This window comes from Colias croceus, chromosome 12, assembly GCF_905220415.1.
Source record: "Colias croceus chromosome 12, ilColCroc2.1".
Lineage (NCBI taxonomy): Eukaryota > Metazoa > Arthropoda > Insecta > Lepidoptera > Pieridae > Colias > Colias croceus.
Window position 1 is genome coordinate 5,206,196 of NC_059548.1, and position 18,659 is coordinate 5,224,854.

General features: G+C 33.4%; 1 protein-coding gene across 6 annotated transcripts in view; it reads left to right on the forward strand.

Moving 5' to 3' along the window:
* The window catches only part of LOC123696120 (POU domain, class 6, transcription factor 2), a 113,303-nt gene that overhangs the window by 15,329 nt on the left and 79,315 nt on the right, over window positions 1-18,659 (forward strand). For 5 of the 6 annotated variants that reach the window (XM_045642143.1, XM_045642147.1, XM_045642145.1 and 2 more), the window contains exon 3: window positions 13,958-14,055. In XM_045642143.1, the coding sequence (XP_045498099.1) occupies window positions 13,981-14,055 (75 nt within the window). In that variant the 5' untranslated portion in view covers window positions 13,958-13,980. Of the gene's footprint in view, window positions 1-13,957; window positions 14,056-18,659 lie in introns of those variants that run through there. The other variant, XM_045642149.1, reaches the window with a different exon arrangement.

Sequence of the window (18,659 nt, forward strand, 5' to 3'; positions counted from 1 at the left end):
CGCGCGAGAACATGGTACAGGCACTCTATTACTCTCTGACTACTGTGTACGTTTGCCGCTGCCCTTTTGTTTTGCCTTTAGTATTTTATCGAGTGGAAATTTGCATACGTATTACAAGTTAAATAATAATTATGTTTACGTTTAAAAAGATTAACATAGGTTTGGTAGAGACATGTTATATAAGAAGTGTCTCTACATGTGATTTTTGGATTAAAATGTAATATCAGTAATGGCGAAAATCTGAAGATTTTTTTGCTAATGCCCAACAAAGCATTTCATACAATAACGGTATGGGAATAAATAAACTATGCGACGAATATGTACTACGAGTAAGTTTTATTAGGTGCTCTACGGTCAAAACATAGTACTTAGAATATCTTTTTAATTACGTAAATACAAAATAATTTTAAGTAAAACGTTGTGTCTAGTATATTCCATTATTAATTAAGCAATAAATAGAAATACAACCAATAACTCTCCCTTATTTAATAGCAGTAATTAGAGAAAGTTTTCGCTATAATTTTCGCAGTTGCGCTTGTCTTGCAACAATTATTATCAGCCATAAAGAAGTAAATCTGTCATTCCATAGCTACGAGCCGCTGGAAAAAAACAGCCTCAAATAGACAATCTCTAGTACTTAGAGGGTAAAAAGGGGAAACCGGGCTAAAAAGCGTAATTATGATGATTATTTAGGTCGTAATGCGACTATCCCACCACCCTGTCATTAATCGCCCCCTCTCCCTCCCCACTCTCTTTATTATTTCGTTTCAATTATTTTTGTGATTATCTTTTTATAGCGGGCGCATTAAAACTCAAAAATAACAGCGCATTAAAGATAATTTGAATCGAAATAACACGATGTCCGCTGTTCGCACTTTTTTATGAATTATATTATGGAGTTGTAACTGACTTCGATTGACATTTGGAAATTTACATCGCATTTTACTTTTTGTTTACGATTTACTTTACATTAACACTTTTCTTATATACCATTTCTTTCTATCTGTAATTGGATAAACCTAATTACTATTTTACAAACATACTATGGTTCATGTCCCAAACACATGAGGTAATGGTATTAGAAGGGATTATTTTAACTATTATGCGACTAAATAAAAGCGCTATTATATATTTTTATAGCTTTTAGTTTTTTAAGAATCTATTCAGTCAAATTATTCTATACCATTAATAATAACAAACATAATTATAACGCGACGCGTGACTATTAACAATAGAAGTTGGATTTGCCAACCCCTTATTCGTATTACTAATGAATCGCGGATCCGTTTGAAAATAAGCTTTAAATAATATTAAGTAGAGTTTAAAGTCGTCTAATCATTACCATAAATGCATTATTATAAACCTTTATGGATGGGCAATTTTTATGATTGTGCTCGTACAGATGTATGAAATCGTTAAATCTTCAGTTTGGAGCGCCGAAGCACGATCTTTTTACATTATAAAGTTTAATTGCGTTATTGTTGTTTAAGATATTAATTGCATTTGAACAATGGTTCTTCGATTCATTAAAAATATAGGTAATTATGGATATATTTATTGTAATCTCATAATATTGTGCAGCCACCTAGTAGGTACATACAAGAATATTAATAATTTAATACTCGTAATTTAACTTCCTTTTTTACCTTTAATTATTTCAGAGCTTTATTATTCTTCAAAATAATATTTGTGTCAACCTATTCCTAACGTCTCCACTTTTGTTAGCTAAACTAAATTACTTTTATACAAATAGTACATATTATGCATATTCCAAATGAAAGTAAAATTTTAACAAATGCACCAATAAAATGTGAACTTAAACGTTCTATCATCACATTCCCGCCAAAAATCCGATGATATATATATATATATATATATATCACAATACACGGCATCGTACCGCGGTGGCACAGAGTATACAAACATTATTTTATCTGTGCGCGGTTGCGTTCGGAAAATTGAAAGTGGCAGTGCGAAAGCATGGAGCATTGATGTATCCGCTGATCTATTATTATATTTAGCGCACGTTAACCGGGCATCGGTGAAAGCGAAACCGATTTCAATTGTTATCTCACTCGGCCGTTAATTGACCGATATTTGTAAATGTACGCGGGGTTAATTTTGTGTTTTAATCACGCTAGTTTTACGGTTGACGGCTGTACGGGGGAGATCGAAGCATTGTAATTCCAATTTTGGAGTGTTGCGCTTGGGAAATTTTAATGGTTAGCTCATAGAGCTAATGTGAATTTACTCTAGTTAATACCAAATTGTTACAAAAACGTTTTTGATATAATGTTACTTTCGTTTGATGTTGTCCTTTTCTTATTTTTGGTGACTGAACAGAAAATTTTAATTTGAGAAAGTGAAAAAGAGAAGGAAGGTACTAGGGGATAAGGAAGATGATAAAAGCCGGCAGACATGTAGAACTACTAGAAATTCTGCACTTTGCACCTGTAAATTTTATTGTATATAAATGTATGAATTCTTTCTGAAATAATAAAGTTAACTATATCTATGGAATCATCTAATAATAGTAGCATTTGTGTAATGTCAATAAAGGGTTCTACCATGACTAACATAGTTGTAATAAAGTCTTACCGCCACATTGAATCGTTGCAATAATATTATAATCTCTCTGCAATCAAAACTGACTATTTTCTAGTGACAATTTATTTTAAAACAATAATAAAATGCATCCAGTAATTTCACGATAAATCACGCATTATTGCACTTCACAGTAGCGACTCTTTCCTAGCAATTGTTCCCTTGATGTTCACAATAAACTTTTGTTTAGACTGTTAATACATCAGTTCAAAGAGCCCTGTCAGCGGTTGTTTTGAAGCTATTATCGTATTATGAGATCGTTTACGCCAACATTCGCTGTTTAAAGTTAATTTATATACATAATATACTTGTTTGTGATACTTTTATTATGTTCTTGATTATCATGAACTTTCCAGCTTTTACGGAATGAAATGTCAAATATTATCTTTCTTATATATAAAAATGAATCGCAAAATGTGTTGGTAAGCGCATAACTCGAGAACGGCTGAACCGATTTCGATAATTCTTTTTTTATTATATTCCTTGAAGTACGAGGATGGTTCTTATGTAAAGAAAACGTAAACATGTACCACGGGCGAAGCGGGGCGGACCGCTAGTAAATTATACATTTTAGGAAACTATAGAATAAAGGTACTTTTAGGTATAGATTTACGACCTTCTTGAACCTAGAACCTGACATACTTATCGGCTCATAATCTCTAGGGATTCAATTTACTTGATCTACTAAACAATTCCTTTTGCTTTACAGAAGATAGGTTTAGTGTTATTTTTTGCACAGCAATTTTTTTGTCCTGACCGTTCTTTGATTTCTAACATTTTATAGACACGCATATTTACTATTTATTATAATGTCGTTATCTATAATTATCAGAAAGAAGAAGAAACAATGCTTAGTTTCATTCAAAGCTCACTTATACCTATAACACCTATAGTTGCGTAATGGCCTGTACGTTTGTTATACACGAAAAAAAAAACAAAATCCCGTAGATTCCTCGAGGCGCGTACGTAGAGAGCCCTTGTCGCGCACTCGCCGTACAAAAGCACTTATCATTGCCCTTCCGCGGGTGTTCCCGATCACTTATTATACGAACATCATTGTTCTAAAATTATATCGCGACGCGTTGTTACGCGTGCCTCATTATTACATTTTATTATTCACGGCTTCTCGTGTTATTTGTGCGTTTTCATGGCTTTGTATTGTACTGTTTGATTTGGAAGGTGTGCTTTTTTAAAAGTTAGTAAGATATTGTTTGACAGTTTTAAAATGTTGTTGTTTGGTTTATTCAATTTGTCAAAGGCTGGTTTATATGAAATTTAATTTTAAATAAAGGATCCTTTTTAACTATCATCAATTCATCCCATTTCGTAATTTGGTTTGTTATACTTTCTGAACAATTATCATTAGTATTCCAAGTAATGAGCTTTATTGATACTTCAGTGAAACTTTAAAGTAGGTACATAATAGGATAAGTTTGTTTACCGGGTTTTACAATGCCAGAATAATCTTTTCATTCAGAAATTATAGTATAATGAGTTATGGCTTTCGATAAACAGGGTATTTGTTTTTAAAACGAGTAATTTTCAACAGAATGAGTTCTGTTAACTAAAGCCATCAGAACAATACATAACCTATATTAAAAATCAACCGCCGCTGGCCGAAAAAAAGTATAATTATAAAACGCGCGTAATTCTAATTTCGAATTCAAATTAAAGCCGCTTAATGCGCGGGAGCGACCCCGTAAAAAAAAGAGTTGACGAGTGCTCGCGGAGGGTGGTAATTTTTCATTAATTTAAGTTCACCATTCCCTGTTTTGTTTGCTTTTAATCGCATTTCTAATTAATCCCGTCGAGAATAACGTGACAACTGTCGACTATGGCGGCCATTTTTTTCGAGGCCCAGTATAGCAGATGTCGGCCGATTTCCATTTGTTTCTGAGATTAATGATTCGGTGCGATTGTGAATTTTTCCGGTCGGCTTTTGTTGTTTTAGAAGCAATTTGTCCGCTTACTGTAGAGGCCATTCGTTAAATGCTTCGCGATGATATTGAACAGAAAGGCAAGTGTTACAATTCATATAATTCGGCAAGCAGCCTTGTAGCTAGATCGCCGCGCTGGTTAAACAGACTATTCGACGAATCTTTTGACAAACAATAAACCGAAATAAAACTTAATGATGATAATAGCGGCATCTATCGTATCGATAAAATAACTAAAGACTAAAGAGTATCTACAGAGGGTTACTAAATGAAAAAAAAAACTAAATTAACTCGCTCTAATACGCACTTTTTTCTGGTTAGTAATTAGGTAGCTAAAACGTGATGTTTTTTTTTACATTCTTATTAGTAAATTTAATTTTTGGTTAAGGTTACTTATAGGGTTGCTTTTGCGCATACATTTTGATACTAAGAAATTAAAAAAAGAAAAATTTCTGTATTCATTGTCATCTATTTAGAGGTAGAGTCGTCACGAACTACAAGACAAACAGAAGTACACAAACATTTACAATGTTATTATAGTTAATATACGAATACAGTTAATATAAAACACAATAGGAAATCATTCCTAAACCAAACTGAAATACATAGTATAATCATGTAAATTGTAAGTATTAGAACAAATAAACCGAATTGTATATCAAACACCACTTCGTTATTCCACATTTTTCATTGTTTTAGTATAAGTGTCCAAATATATTGACAAAATTAGTACCAACATTTCCCCTTATGCGTTATACGGCATAGAAAATAAATAAACAAGTATTGTACTCTTTGTAAAGGACAAAACGCAAATGGAGAGCATCGCTTAGTATTTGAAACCGATTGGAAAAGCAATCAAACTCTAGTACCAATTTTTTTGATATTAAAATACAGCTGCATAGGTTTTGATTAGTGGAGAATAGAAATATAAAACATGCTAACACTAAAACTGGAATAGAAATGTACAATGAAATATATAGTTACATGTAAAACAGACATGTGTGTGTAGGTATTAGCTGTATACATGTGTGTTGTGACGTTTGCTGCATTTGTTATCAAGGGAATAGATCCTTTGTTAGTTGTTATTGATTAAATATGATTGATACATTGGTATGGCACATTTATATGGATTTTTTGATGTTGAATATACAATTTGTGTTTGTTAGATTTTTTGTGGAGCCAGATTAATTATGCGGTCGAATGAATGCTTGATGAGGCGAAAATTTCAAATTTGAAAACTATCTATTTTTAAACTCAATTTTGACTTAATTAATGTATATTATTATCTTGCTCTCTATCATTATCTATACTAATTTTATAAAGCTGAAGAGTTTGTTTGTTTGAACGCGCTAATCTCGGGAGCTACTGATCCGATTTGAAAAATTCTTTCGGTGTCAGAATATAGCTTATTTGTCGAGGAAGGCTATTATAGGCTATAATTATAATATCATCTTGCTACGACCAACAGGAGTTGAGCCACGGGGGTAAAACCGCGCGGAGCAGCTAGTTATGAATAACAATAAAAGGACGTCTGTACTATTCTGCCGTCCTTTAACTAAAAAGCCGTTAACCCTCAAATGGTCAATTTTCAGTTTTAAATGTAGGGTGACAAAGTTCAAAATTCTCTATCTTTCTGTCTAAGAATCATTTCTCTAGCATTAATAGTTATAGAGATAAGAAAATATTGTGAGCCGTTAAGTAACACAATTTTCGGCGATTCCATAACTTGAAAGTGTCTAACCAACACTACTTCGCTAAATTTCCTTTAAAGTACCTTAACCGCCACATTTCATAATTATTTTTTAACTTTTTACTTGACTAAAAGTACGTCATCAGATTATACTTGACTATAGGGACGCAAACTGACTATAACTGCTTTGTGATATGCTTTCATATTATAACGATTCCAATGGAAATCCTTACCTTATTTGCAGTTACTCGCCCTTAACGCTTTTTTAGTTAAGTAACTTTATTTAGGAAAAATTCTAATTACATTTTTTTGCTTGGTTACAAAGCAGTTAACCCTCATTTTTTAGCTAAAAGGCAGTTATCCGATTCTGGTGATGCATCAGTTTCGGGGATGAGTGTGATGCTGTAATTGTGTCGCCCCCAAGCAGAGTACCGATTGCTTTTGATTTTTTTTTACAAGACGTATAGTGTCTGATCAGGTTTACTAAGTTTAATACAATCTAGCAGCTAAATTACGGAAAATATAACAAGTCAAAGTTACGAAAATTTGGTAGGTACTGCAGGTTACGACAGTGCGAACTTTCAATCGTACTTCTCTGTTTAGACTCTGATTAGTCTCTGTAACCGAGAAAGAGGACATAGACAGTCTGTACTATTTATTAATGATGTCATTTACCCCTTGGGTGGAATTAGTAATCGACTGTCAAGCCATGTACTTGAGATGGTGATAGAAAAATTATTATGAGTACACTACCTTTGACCCCCTGGCGGGGAGTCCATTTTCCCACTATTTCTATTTTTTCTTTTCTTTATATTAGACTATTAAGATTTGTATTTTTGTAACATGGTAGCAAATAAAAAGTTTTCTATTTCTACCTCCTGCTATTTTCCATAATATATTCTGGTATATTATATTTTCTGAATGTGGATGAAAGAGTCTTCTAATCATTTGAGAAGCAACATTATTTATTAAGAGAATCCCACATATAAGAGCTTGAAGCCCTTTTGAAACCAGGATGTTTTTTTTTTCAAAACCCTCGTGCACAAGTCTTAACTTTTTTTCAGAAAACGATTTATGTTTACATTGTTTGTTGTCCTATTTGTACTCACATATCCTTGACTCGTATGATGGCTTCGCAGAAGAGTATTTATAAAATAACGTTATAATTGCAATTTTAGAAGATTTATCTCAATCTTAACCACGAAATGATCCTCTGTAATGAAATAAACGTGAACATGACGTAAAAAAAAGGTTAATTTTATCAAAAACTTAAAAGAGTCATTTAGTAAAAGAGTTTAAAATACTTGTTACTCACAGACAGACGCGAAAACCATTAATTTAGATAGTGTTTAAATCCTTAATACTTAAATCTAAAAGCTTTTAATCCTTTTCCTTTCCATTGGTGACCTAGGGGATGTAATTCCGGAGAGCAAAGCCTCAGACAGCAGCAAATTTTTAACATAAGTAAGATTAACACTTTGACAGCTAAGTATTTTATCTATTTCCAATCTCTGACAGCCGATCACGTCCCCTGTCCGTGACAGTTTTTTTGTTAGAGACGCTGATCACGTACTGCGTACGTGTGTGAATTTCAGTACTGTTTACTTTAAAACAACGGCCTGTAAGCGTGATCCGCGTCATGTCAAAGCTTAGATGAATGTTTTGGCTACACACACAAACGCACTTCAAATACTTGCGGTGTGTGGGGTGCGGGAAACAAAGGATCGCCCGAGCCGGGTCGACACTCGACTCTCGCGCGCCAGTTGCCCAGTGTAGCTAAGCAATCGAGACGTGTGACAAGTGAAACAATTTTTTACTGCCCAGATTGCAACGTGCCCTTGTGTTATGACCCGTGCTTCAAAAATACCACACCAGGAAAGACTACACGTCATAAAATTGAAAAATGTTGATGTTAGAGTTTTTTTTTTTTTTGAAAACGTGCCTCATTCTAAGTTGATTTTATAATAAAAAAAATACAATTACACATGTTTTTATTATTTTATATAATAATATAAAATATCTTCAATACAATGAAAAAAAAATCATGGCCGCAACTATTATAGTTTTTTTTCTATGAAACTAACAAAATGGTCAAAAAGTGCCGGCGCGCCCAGAATGGTACGCTCATTATGTATGCGGCTAATTAGCATAAAATAAGCGCCACGAACGTCGGACGTGATCCGCTGTCAAAGTGTTAAAATTTAGTACAACTATATAGAATCGTAGTACAAAAGCATCCAAAAGCCCTTAACCGCTGATTATAAAGTTTTTGAAATTTAAATTAAAGCCAAAGTCATAGTTTAAAAGCAGTTATAGTAGCTTAACGACGTTTTAGGTAAGCATTTTATTAATAAATTAAATAAAATCGCAAAATGAAAATAAAAATACTAAATTACTTAGCTAAAAAGTCGCTATGGTATGTCAACGGCCGTCTTGTCCAGTAAAAAGTTAAAATTTTCAGATTATATGCTGAGCTAAACGAGAAAAAGTGAATTTAAAAATAAATTATAACAGTGTCTGGTTAGAAACTATTATTTATATATAATATAATTAAATCGTCGATCGATGTATCTCACAATAATTATTCTAAGTGTCATAATTTTTAAGAAATAACGATTTCCGTGTTTTTTGCCATTTACTCGAAACTCACTTCGGTGGCTTAACGGCTTTCTAGTTAAAGGACGGCAGTATTTATAATAAGAAATGGTAACGTAATTCAAAATTAAGTCGTTTTCGTTCTTATACCAATAAAAAAACAAATGACATACCCTAGTTAACTTATAATTTAATAATTTATTAGAAATGTTATTAAAATCATCCCCTGCTCTTCTGAAGAACGTAACATATATACTATATATATTTGACTGGCTGGTTGGCTTGGTTGGTAGTGGCCCTGCCTTCCAAGCCAGAGGTCGTGGGTTCGTACCCACCCGGGAAAAATATTTGTGTGATTAACATAGATGTTTGCTCTGTGTCTGGGTGTTAATTATCTATATAAGTATTTATTTAAAATTATATATTTATGTTTATCAGCCATCTGGTTTCCATAACACAAGCGAAAGCTTAGTATGGGAAAGATCGTGCCGTGTGTGAAAATTGTCCCGAAATATTTATTTATTTATATACCTATATAAACATATACATATTACACGTGTACACATGTACATAATATTATTGTACGTGAATTCGCACCACAGTACGAATGACCTAGACCTAAGTAGTGGCTAGACTAAAAGTAATGACCAATAAAATATACCTTAATTCAATCATTTGCTCCGAATTAGGTCATCTTATCCTATCATTTGACGTTGATTAAGTTGTTGTTGTATTTCTCACAAAACACATTATTATATAATTATATTAAAAATATAGTCTTAAAACTGCTTGAATAGATTTACTTGAGATGAACTGATTTACTAAAATGTAATTTGATTAAAAATAAATTTTATAGCAAAGATAATCTTCAAAGAACGATTTCTACAACAAACATAATATATTATATTTCCTAGCTATACTTATTCAATATGTCTTACGAGCGTTGCGCCTTAGCTTATTTAAAGTTTAATCTCCAGTCTGCACCAAGAGCAATGTTTATTAGAAATTTAACATTATAGCTATAGCAAGCTAACCTACTGCCAAAATACGCCTACGCCTTACGTATACTCGTACGTAAAGCCAGCCTTTATCGTCTGCAGTGCACTATAAGTGTCTGGAGCCTGTAAATTTTCGCAGCGGCGATCTGCGGTCGGTCTTTGTGCTATTAATTTGTAATGTCCCCCTCTACAGGCCGCCTAGAGTCGAGTGTGCAGGGAATCAACTATCGCCGGATAAATCTAGTGCAGCTAGTTTTAGATACAAGATGTGCAATCGTTTTCCGTCTTTGTCGAGCTTGAGCGGAGTGATATGAACGATTCATTAATAATTCATTTGTTCGGGCTATGGTGTGATTGATTCGTGTGTTCATCTGTGAGCTTTAGCTAGCTTTAATGTCCTTATGCTATTCATATAGCACATGGAATATGGATTATGTTTCTGTTTCTATTTAGATAATAATTATTAGGTTCGATTTTTTTTTTATTATTTCAAGATCTGAATAATTGCCCCACAAAGCTTAATCGATAAGCTCTGCGAGCTTATACCAAACGTAGGAAGTAAATTCAAATATCCCGAGATGTATCGTGAGATCGGATACCATATTGAGTCCTTGCCGATCTTCAATGGGGGCCCGCGTTTCCGATAGGATTAAGCCAGACTTACTGCTCGGTCAGAAACACGGCGCGACGCAACCCCCTCCACCGACCTCGCCTCACCCCCCTATTGCCCAACGCATTAGGAGCAATCATATTCGACGGCCGCTACGTTTTGGCATCAGTTCGTATTGCTTAGGCCGGCCAGCTATTTGCAGAACAATGATTGGTAGTGTCTTAGTTTGTAAGGTCGTTAAGGCTCAGTTTCGCTTGCCGGGCCCGGAGTTGATTGGAGTGGTAAGATACAGCGTTTTATTGTTTGTTGCAACCGATACGTTTATAGGACATTGGGTTATCGAGTTATCCAGACTACTTACTTTGATACCACGGCTTTATGACTGAACTTGACAATCCGACTGCCAAGATTGTAGAGAAAATTAAGACGTATTTAAATGTTGTTACAAGTTAGATTACGTAATTGTTGATCAAAGCAAGGATTTGTTGTGGATTAGTATTTTTTTTATAAAAAGATTAAAAAAATAATTCTCAATACATTTTTTCAAGCTCTACATTTATCTACATGCATTTCGACATCTAATGTGTGAAAAAATTCAGCCGCGTTGAACTTAAAACGGTTAGTTACCATTTGCTTCGCCTTAAATGAAAATTCAAAATAAATTATTAATTGAAGCAAGCTAGATTGCATAATTAAACAAATAAATTTCGTACCAAATAATGCTTCATAAATCTTGCGCCAAAGGACACAAATAGATCTATTTTGCAAAGGAGCCGTGATTCTATGCTATAACATCGTTACCACCCCTTAAATTTCATTCCCTCAGGAATTCGAAGCAATAAATACTTACAATATTACCAGAAAATCGATAAATCCTACAAGTTGCGGATTAAATCAAGTGTTTCCAGTGAAAAGCTTATTGACTCATCTGTAAATATCGAAGTAGATTCGCTGTTAATAAAAGCCCGAACATTATCTTGTCGGTCTAATTCATTCCCCGTACTATCGGTGTACAAAGTACTTACTGTAACTGATTCACGGGAAATGTTCATTAAAATCCAAATAATGGATCACGTTTAGACGGACGTATTTAAATGAATTATGCCTTATATGATACTTAACTGTAACATGTTTCGGGAAGTTTTGGTATTTCTAACGAATTGTGTGCATGTTTAATCAAATAGTGTGGTAACTTTTTGAAAACTATCCTCGTGCCCTATATAAAAACTAGCTTTTCGCTCGCGGCTTCGCCCGCGTTTTCAAAAAAAAACCCGCATAGTTCCCGTTCTCGAGGGATTTCCGGGATAAAACCTATCCTATCTCTCAAGTTGGATCGAACTGCACATGGTGTGCGAATTTTATTATAATCGGTTAAGTGGTTTGGGAGTCCATTGAGGACAAACATTGTGACACGAGATTTATATATATTAGAAAAGATGAATTAATAGTGAGGAATTAGATGATAAATATAATTTAACTAGGTATTAATTTTAAAAGAGGTAAAGGTTAAATATGACAATAACAATAAATAAAATTACCCAATTTCAAACTTTATTTTTCAAAACTACCTTCTTTTATCAAACCGCTCATATTAAAAATACGAAAACCCTAATACCAAAATAAGACAGCTATACAACCACGAATCGTGAAAACAAAATCGCCGGACAAGGTCCACACGAAATTCAGTGGAGTTTCACTCCCCACAGGTAAATAAAGAGGGAATTTTCCTTCCGAATGCCGACTCGGCCGGATCTTGACCTATTTGTTGGTACGCGTTGAGGTGGGTCAGGCCTGCTTCTTTTGTGGCTTTTGTCTCGCAAGTTCAGTACGTGTTGAGGCTTTGCTTTCGTTTTGGATTATACGCAGTAAAAAGGAGCGTTTAGAAAATAAATCGTTTGATATAATTTTTAGACAGTGTCTATGATTAATGCGTTTAACAAATGACTGTACGTGGATTAATAGTTTTTTTTTATTCGTAATTTTTTTGTAACTTGTTTGTCTTGTTTATAAAGATGATACACTATTTTTTGATTGAGATATTTAAGATGCTTTTAATAAAATTATCAAGTTGTTTGATTTGCTATTTCAATGTATTTCCCCTATTTGTTACTATTAAAAATAAATTTAGAGTTGATAAAATCTATAATGTAGTTTATATCATCATATTTACTATAATACTACGTTTCTCTAGTTGAATAAAACTCTAAATTATTATACCATCTGCCACATTGATACATCATACAACGCAACTGTCGAAGCTGTTTAGAAAAAACACCTTGATACGTTATCCAACGTTACCCCTCTGTGGTCTCTACTCGCTGCAATACAATCAAATATATAACATTGAGATAATATAACTACGTATGGAGGAGACACCACGAACAAAATCTGTGCGCCATTTTTTTGCTCTAACTAAGTTTTAAATATTATTATCTGGTTAGGTACTTACCGATGAAAGTTATTCCTTTGCACTTTTCCGTATTATTTTTATTATTTGTGCAATATCGTAACACACACGAAAGCATATTTGATGCGTTTCACTTTAAAACAAATAAAAAATGAGTGTGCAGTTACGCCATATGGCGTATGTTGAGCGGAACATATTACATAAGTGATGTTGGCGGTGTCGTCTCCATATGTATATCTCAATGTATATATATTAAATATTACCGTCTCATTATTTTTTCTAAACAATTATTAAATTTACATTAAATAAAATATATTAATTTTTAAATTATTACCTGCTTACAATAATTACATATTGATTAGTTAAAAAATTGCTCTATCTTTTAAACGAAATTTTACCTATGTCTTAGAAAATACTCATCATATTTATTTTTTAAACATGATTATCATTTATTTTCAGATTTATATAAGAATAGGTAGTACCTTTATCTGGTGATTTATTTATTTAAGAATATCCAACAAATAATACAGTTACCATTCTTTAAAGCTTACTTAAACATATTGTGCTACTAGCTTTCCGCCCGCGGCTTCGCCCGCGTTTTCATAGAAAACCCCACATAGTTCCCTTTCCCGTGGGATTTCCGGGATAAAACCTATCCTATCTCTCAAGTTGGATCAAACTGCACATGGTGTGTGAATTTTATTATAATCGGTTAAGTGGTTTAGGAGTCCATTGAGGACAAACATTGTGACACGAGATTTATATATATATTAGATTAGAAAAGATAAGATGTAGAGTATGTGCTCTACTATACCTTGATCATATTATGAACTAGCTGTGCTCCGTGGTCCTGGCGAGATGATATAGCCTTCCTTCCTTCAATAAATGGGCTTTCTAACACCGAAAGAATTTTTCAAATCGGACCAGTAGTTCCTGAGATTAGCGCGTAAAAACTCCAGCTTTATTATAATACTAAAATTAAAATATAATATTAATAAGTATAGATAACAAAAAAGAATCAGCAGGTACATAGAATTAGTAGTTATATTTATATAGGTTTATAGAATTAGTAGTTATATTTATTTATTCACATTCTAACCACGCGCTTATTTTCAGACGAATCGGGATGCGAGGCTGATATGTTGGAGAGTGCAGAGGTGGGACGGCACTCCCCGTCCCGGCCTCAGCAAGAGCCCATCAACCTTAAGAATGAGGTAACACTTAACCCACTCCTCAACCATCTACTTAGTGGAACACTTTTGTTGCCTCTGTGACGTACTCTTTTATGTAGAAAATGCTTTATTAAGATCACTAACGCTCAGGTTTTGTTTGAAATGGAGTTACAAAGTATTTTTTAGTTTTTTAAGATGTCAAGGCGTACTTACTGTACTTTGTTGTTGTTGTGTACTTGATTGTTGTTATGATTAGTGGAGGCAATAGGAGTGTACCCAATACCTAGCTAATAAAAGTTTTAGCTGAAGCCATGCCAGGATATTATGTTAAAAAAAGTTAACATAGAAAGTTTTCCTTTTGAGTTTCAGTATTAAAGTCATGTTATGTATTTCTAGCTTGCTTCTTCATGTCCTTAGAATGTCTATCCAGTTCAAGAAGCTTATTAGACTCTATTTTATGTTTCAATAAATTGTTATTAGAAAATATTTTGTAAGTTTATTATGCGCAATAACTTAAAAAAAAACTTAATTTGTAGCATACTCTAGGTATACCTACTCTTGGTCTAGTGAAACTAATATTTTAAAGCTTTACCATGCATGTTGCCGTTATTAGTTAATAATGTGAAAGTGTTTGCCATTTAGCCATTCACTCTAACAAAAACAAAATTAAAATTAACCGAAAATTGCAGTAAAGCGACTCGAAAAAAGCATTAAATATGCCATTCAAACTGAAGTCGACGTTTTGTGTCTTTGAAAGCACGTGACCGTAGAAATTCGAGCGGCAGAAAGAAGGACAAAGTTAAGTGCGAATAAGCGCGCTTAATTTTCAAGTGTTGACCGTCGAGTTAGGCTCGGAGCGGTGGTAAAAAGACGACACATCCGCGCCCGTTCAAAAGGTCCGATTGCGTCCAAAGACTAAACATCGACCGCTTCGTTAGAGGCCTCGAAAAAATTCTGAAACGATCGTCGTCGACCAATCGGCGTGGCACCGGCGCAACCTACTTGCCTCAGAATCTATAGTATCGATTAGTAAGCGCTTTTTTACCCGCACGCACTCACACACCGCCGTCGCGGGGGCCAGCCTTTTTAACAATCTTTTTTTCGACCACCCCTCACCACCCAAAAACCGCCATGTCCATCGCGCGGATGCAAAGACCGCTGCACCCCACCCCTCCCCTATAGCGGCATTGAAAATGGAATTTCCATGAGTGATGGAGTGTCAAACGAGATGTGCAAAAAGTAGAAAAAGTACATTATGTTAATTATTGAACGCGTGGCCCGGCGTCCGAGTTTAAATTGAATGTCATGTCGCATTGTCCTACGGGTTCCGGTCGTGCCTGTGCTAAGACTTCTCTGTTTTTGTTTAGACGCCTTCGTTAACACCTGTTTACTAATTAAGGAAAAATAAAAGTTTTAGTAAACTCATGAACAAAATCTAAAATGCAGTATTATGTACAAAGTATGAAGGTAAATTAGTTGCAACTCGATCTTACTACTCCAAGTATAATAAAGTTTATTTATAATATGTTATGATAATTTAACATTAATCATATTACCTACTTACTTGAACTGCGTCAAGTACGCACCCGCACATAGTTTCTAGGAACTCAAGATCTTGCAAACTTCTCGGAAAGATTTTCTAACCAAAGTTTGCCGCGAGATAGCTATGATTTCTTAAATATATATTCATACGGAACTGTTTATAAATTTAATAAACGAATTGCAAATTAGAATGAAAAGTAATCTATACATATAATAAAATCGTAGGAAAGTCAAAACTGTACATTGAATATTTTTTTAAAAGAATACCTGGGCCGTGATCTATAATCGATATAGAAGCCAAAAACATAGTTTTTAGAATTTTTGTCTGTTTGTCTGTTTGTCTGTTTGTCTGTATGTTTGTCCGAGCTAATCTCGAAAAGTACTGCATAGATTGACTTCAAATTTTGCATGAATATTACTAACAGGTCGGGTGAGGCTATAGGCTACATATTATCAAGCTATCATCTACGGGGGAGGAGCTGTGAACCTTTATTTTTCTTACGTATTCCGTGTATTACGACAGCGTACAATCTAAAGACTCATGTTTAAATGTTGGTTTCGAGTAAGCCATGCTATTATCTAGCTTTACAAAATAAAAACTATGTCATTTACGTAATTTGGGCAGAGAAACAGTTTAATGAATTTAGTAGTATAAAGACAAATTAGAAACAGCGCCATCTATTAAATGTTATAAAAATCAAATCAATTTACACGTTAACTATTGGAAATTAATAATCAAATGACGCATATATAAATGTTGTTTGACAATATCTAGATTGACACTATAAAAATTATGCCATTTAAGTAACTTGGGAAGAGAAATATAGTTTAAAGAATGTAAGTTGTATAATGTTAATTTTGTAACAGCGCCATCTATGAGATTTCGTAAAAATCAAATCAATTTACATGTTAACACTACTGAACACAATGTTAAAAATTAATAACTTCAATGTAATAATTATGTTATTTATTTATTTAACTCTTTAACCCATATCTTCCGTTCCCTATAAGATATATTTCGTGTGAATAATAAACTACATTTTTTTTTAAGTGAGGGTAGATGTTTATTATTTTAAGTAAAAATAGATACCATTATCTACAGTTAATCTAATGATTGTGTTCCAAAGAGTATAATAATATATTGTTGTGTTCATTAGTTACAATTTTAAAAATATTCGTGTTTTATAAATTTACTAGCTTACCGCCCGCGGCTTCGTCCGCTTTGTCTAAAACCTAATAATTTATATACTAAAACCTTCCTCTTGAATCAGTCTTATCTATTAAAAAAACCGCATCAAAATCTGTTGCGAAGTTTTAAAGCTTCGTCCACTTTGTCTAAAACCTAATAAATTATATACTAAAACCTTCCTCTTGAATCAGTCTATCTATTAAAAAAACCGCATCAAAATCTGTTGCGAAGTTTTAAAGATTTAAGCATACAAAGGGACATAGGGACAGAGAAAGCGACTTTGTTTTATACTATGTAGTGATATTTATAAAGCAATTGAATGCCATAAAACCAAAAATATCAAATGCAATCTTCGTGTTTTGTGAATTTTCACCATCATGCGTTCCCACAAAAGGTAAGTTGTTACTTACAGGTATTTATTGAAATGAAATGAAATGAATGATTCTTTTATTATTTTGAGGTGCATTGGGAACAGAAGTTTTTGATAAAATTTTATTTGTAAGTAGCTTTTTTTATAGATTTACAGTTAACTTTTGATTTTTTTATTCAATGCTAATAAAATTATATCGCCTTTGGAAGACGATTTCTGCTGATATTTTTACTACACCACTTGAAAATTGATGATTTGATGATAAAGACAGTAGCAGCGAGGATTAAGTGGAAATTAGTAATCATCCGCTTCGTCAATTTTTGACTGAAGTTAATGTCCAACGTCCAATGGTTCAATCATTGGAAGTATCTCGGGAAATTTTGGAGGATATTTTTCAGGAAGGAGAGGAGGGGCAGCCAACCACATATCAAACTACTACGTTTTAGTACCGAAAAAAATGTTATTGCCAAATGAAACGTAAATTTTGCACTCACAACTTTACAAGTAATGTTTTTATTTTGACTTTGCGGTTATCTGATTATAATATTTATCGTTATGGCTATCGACGTACCGACCGTACTGGGATCAGAGTAGGTACATGATATACAGTTCATCATCCAGGATTGCTTAGAGCATTTTCACACTGAAAAAGATGTTTTCTTTGAATCGTAGTTGCTTCATTTATTTATTTTTAATCATTTTAAATAATATGTTTTATATTTTATAAATATATCATTTTCATTATTTAAGTAGATAAAATAAATTATGTAACGGTTTTATAAGAAAACACATTATATTTGTTAGGCGACGGTGATTTCTTCCAGGCAAAAGAAATCATCTTCAGGATGGAATCATCCTGGATCATCTTCAGAATCATCTTCTGAATCATCTTCAGAATCATCTTCAGGATGGAATCATCATCATGGATCCAGATGGGGGTCAAGTGACGCGGGCCACGTACCACAAACATGCTTAGTTTGTGGTATCGAGCGCGAAAGATAGTCATCGTGTTTTTAGTAAAGTTACTATGTAAACTAACGTAATTTAATACTTAGGTACATATTCTATAATGGTGTGCTCAAACTGTTAATCTACATTTAATTTAGATTATTATTTGATACTAAGTAATGTAGAATTTAAACCACATTCATGTTTTCTTCAGATTTTAAGATTTTCTTATCAGAGTGTTCAATTTTAATGTAGTTAAATTTTATAAGAGACAATAATTAAGAAAATTTTAAAATAAAGTGTCACGTATTTTTTTTAAACAACGAATGACGAAAAACGACCTAATCGCGGACGAAGTCGCGGGCAACAGCTAGTATAACAATAATATGAATTTCTTAGTACCACAAAAAAAAATTGTATACTTAATTCGTCTTTAAATTTCTATGAAAAGAAGGCAAATGTTAAATATATATATATAATATAAATATTCCAAATACATTCTTATCCCCAGCACTTCATTGATACGAGCAAAGTTGCACCAAAGTTCGATGTTCTTTTGTGGGCCACACGTGATTAGCCGCTTGCTCGTTTGCATAG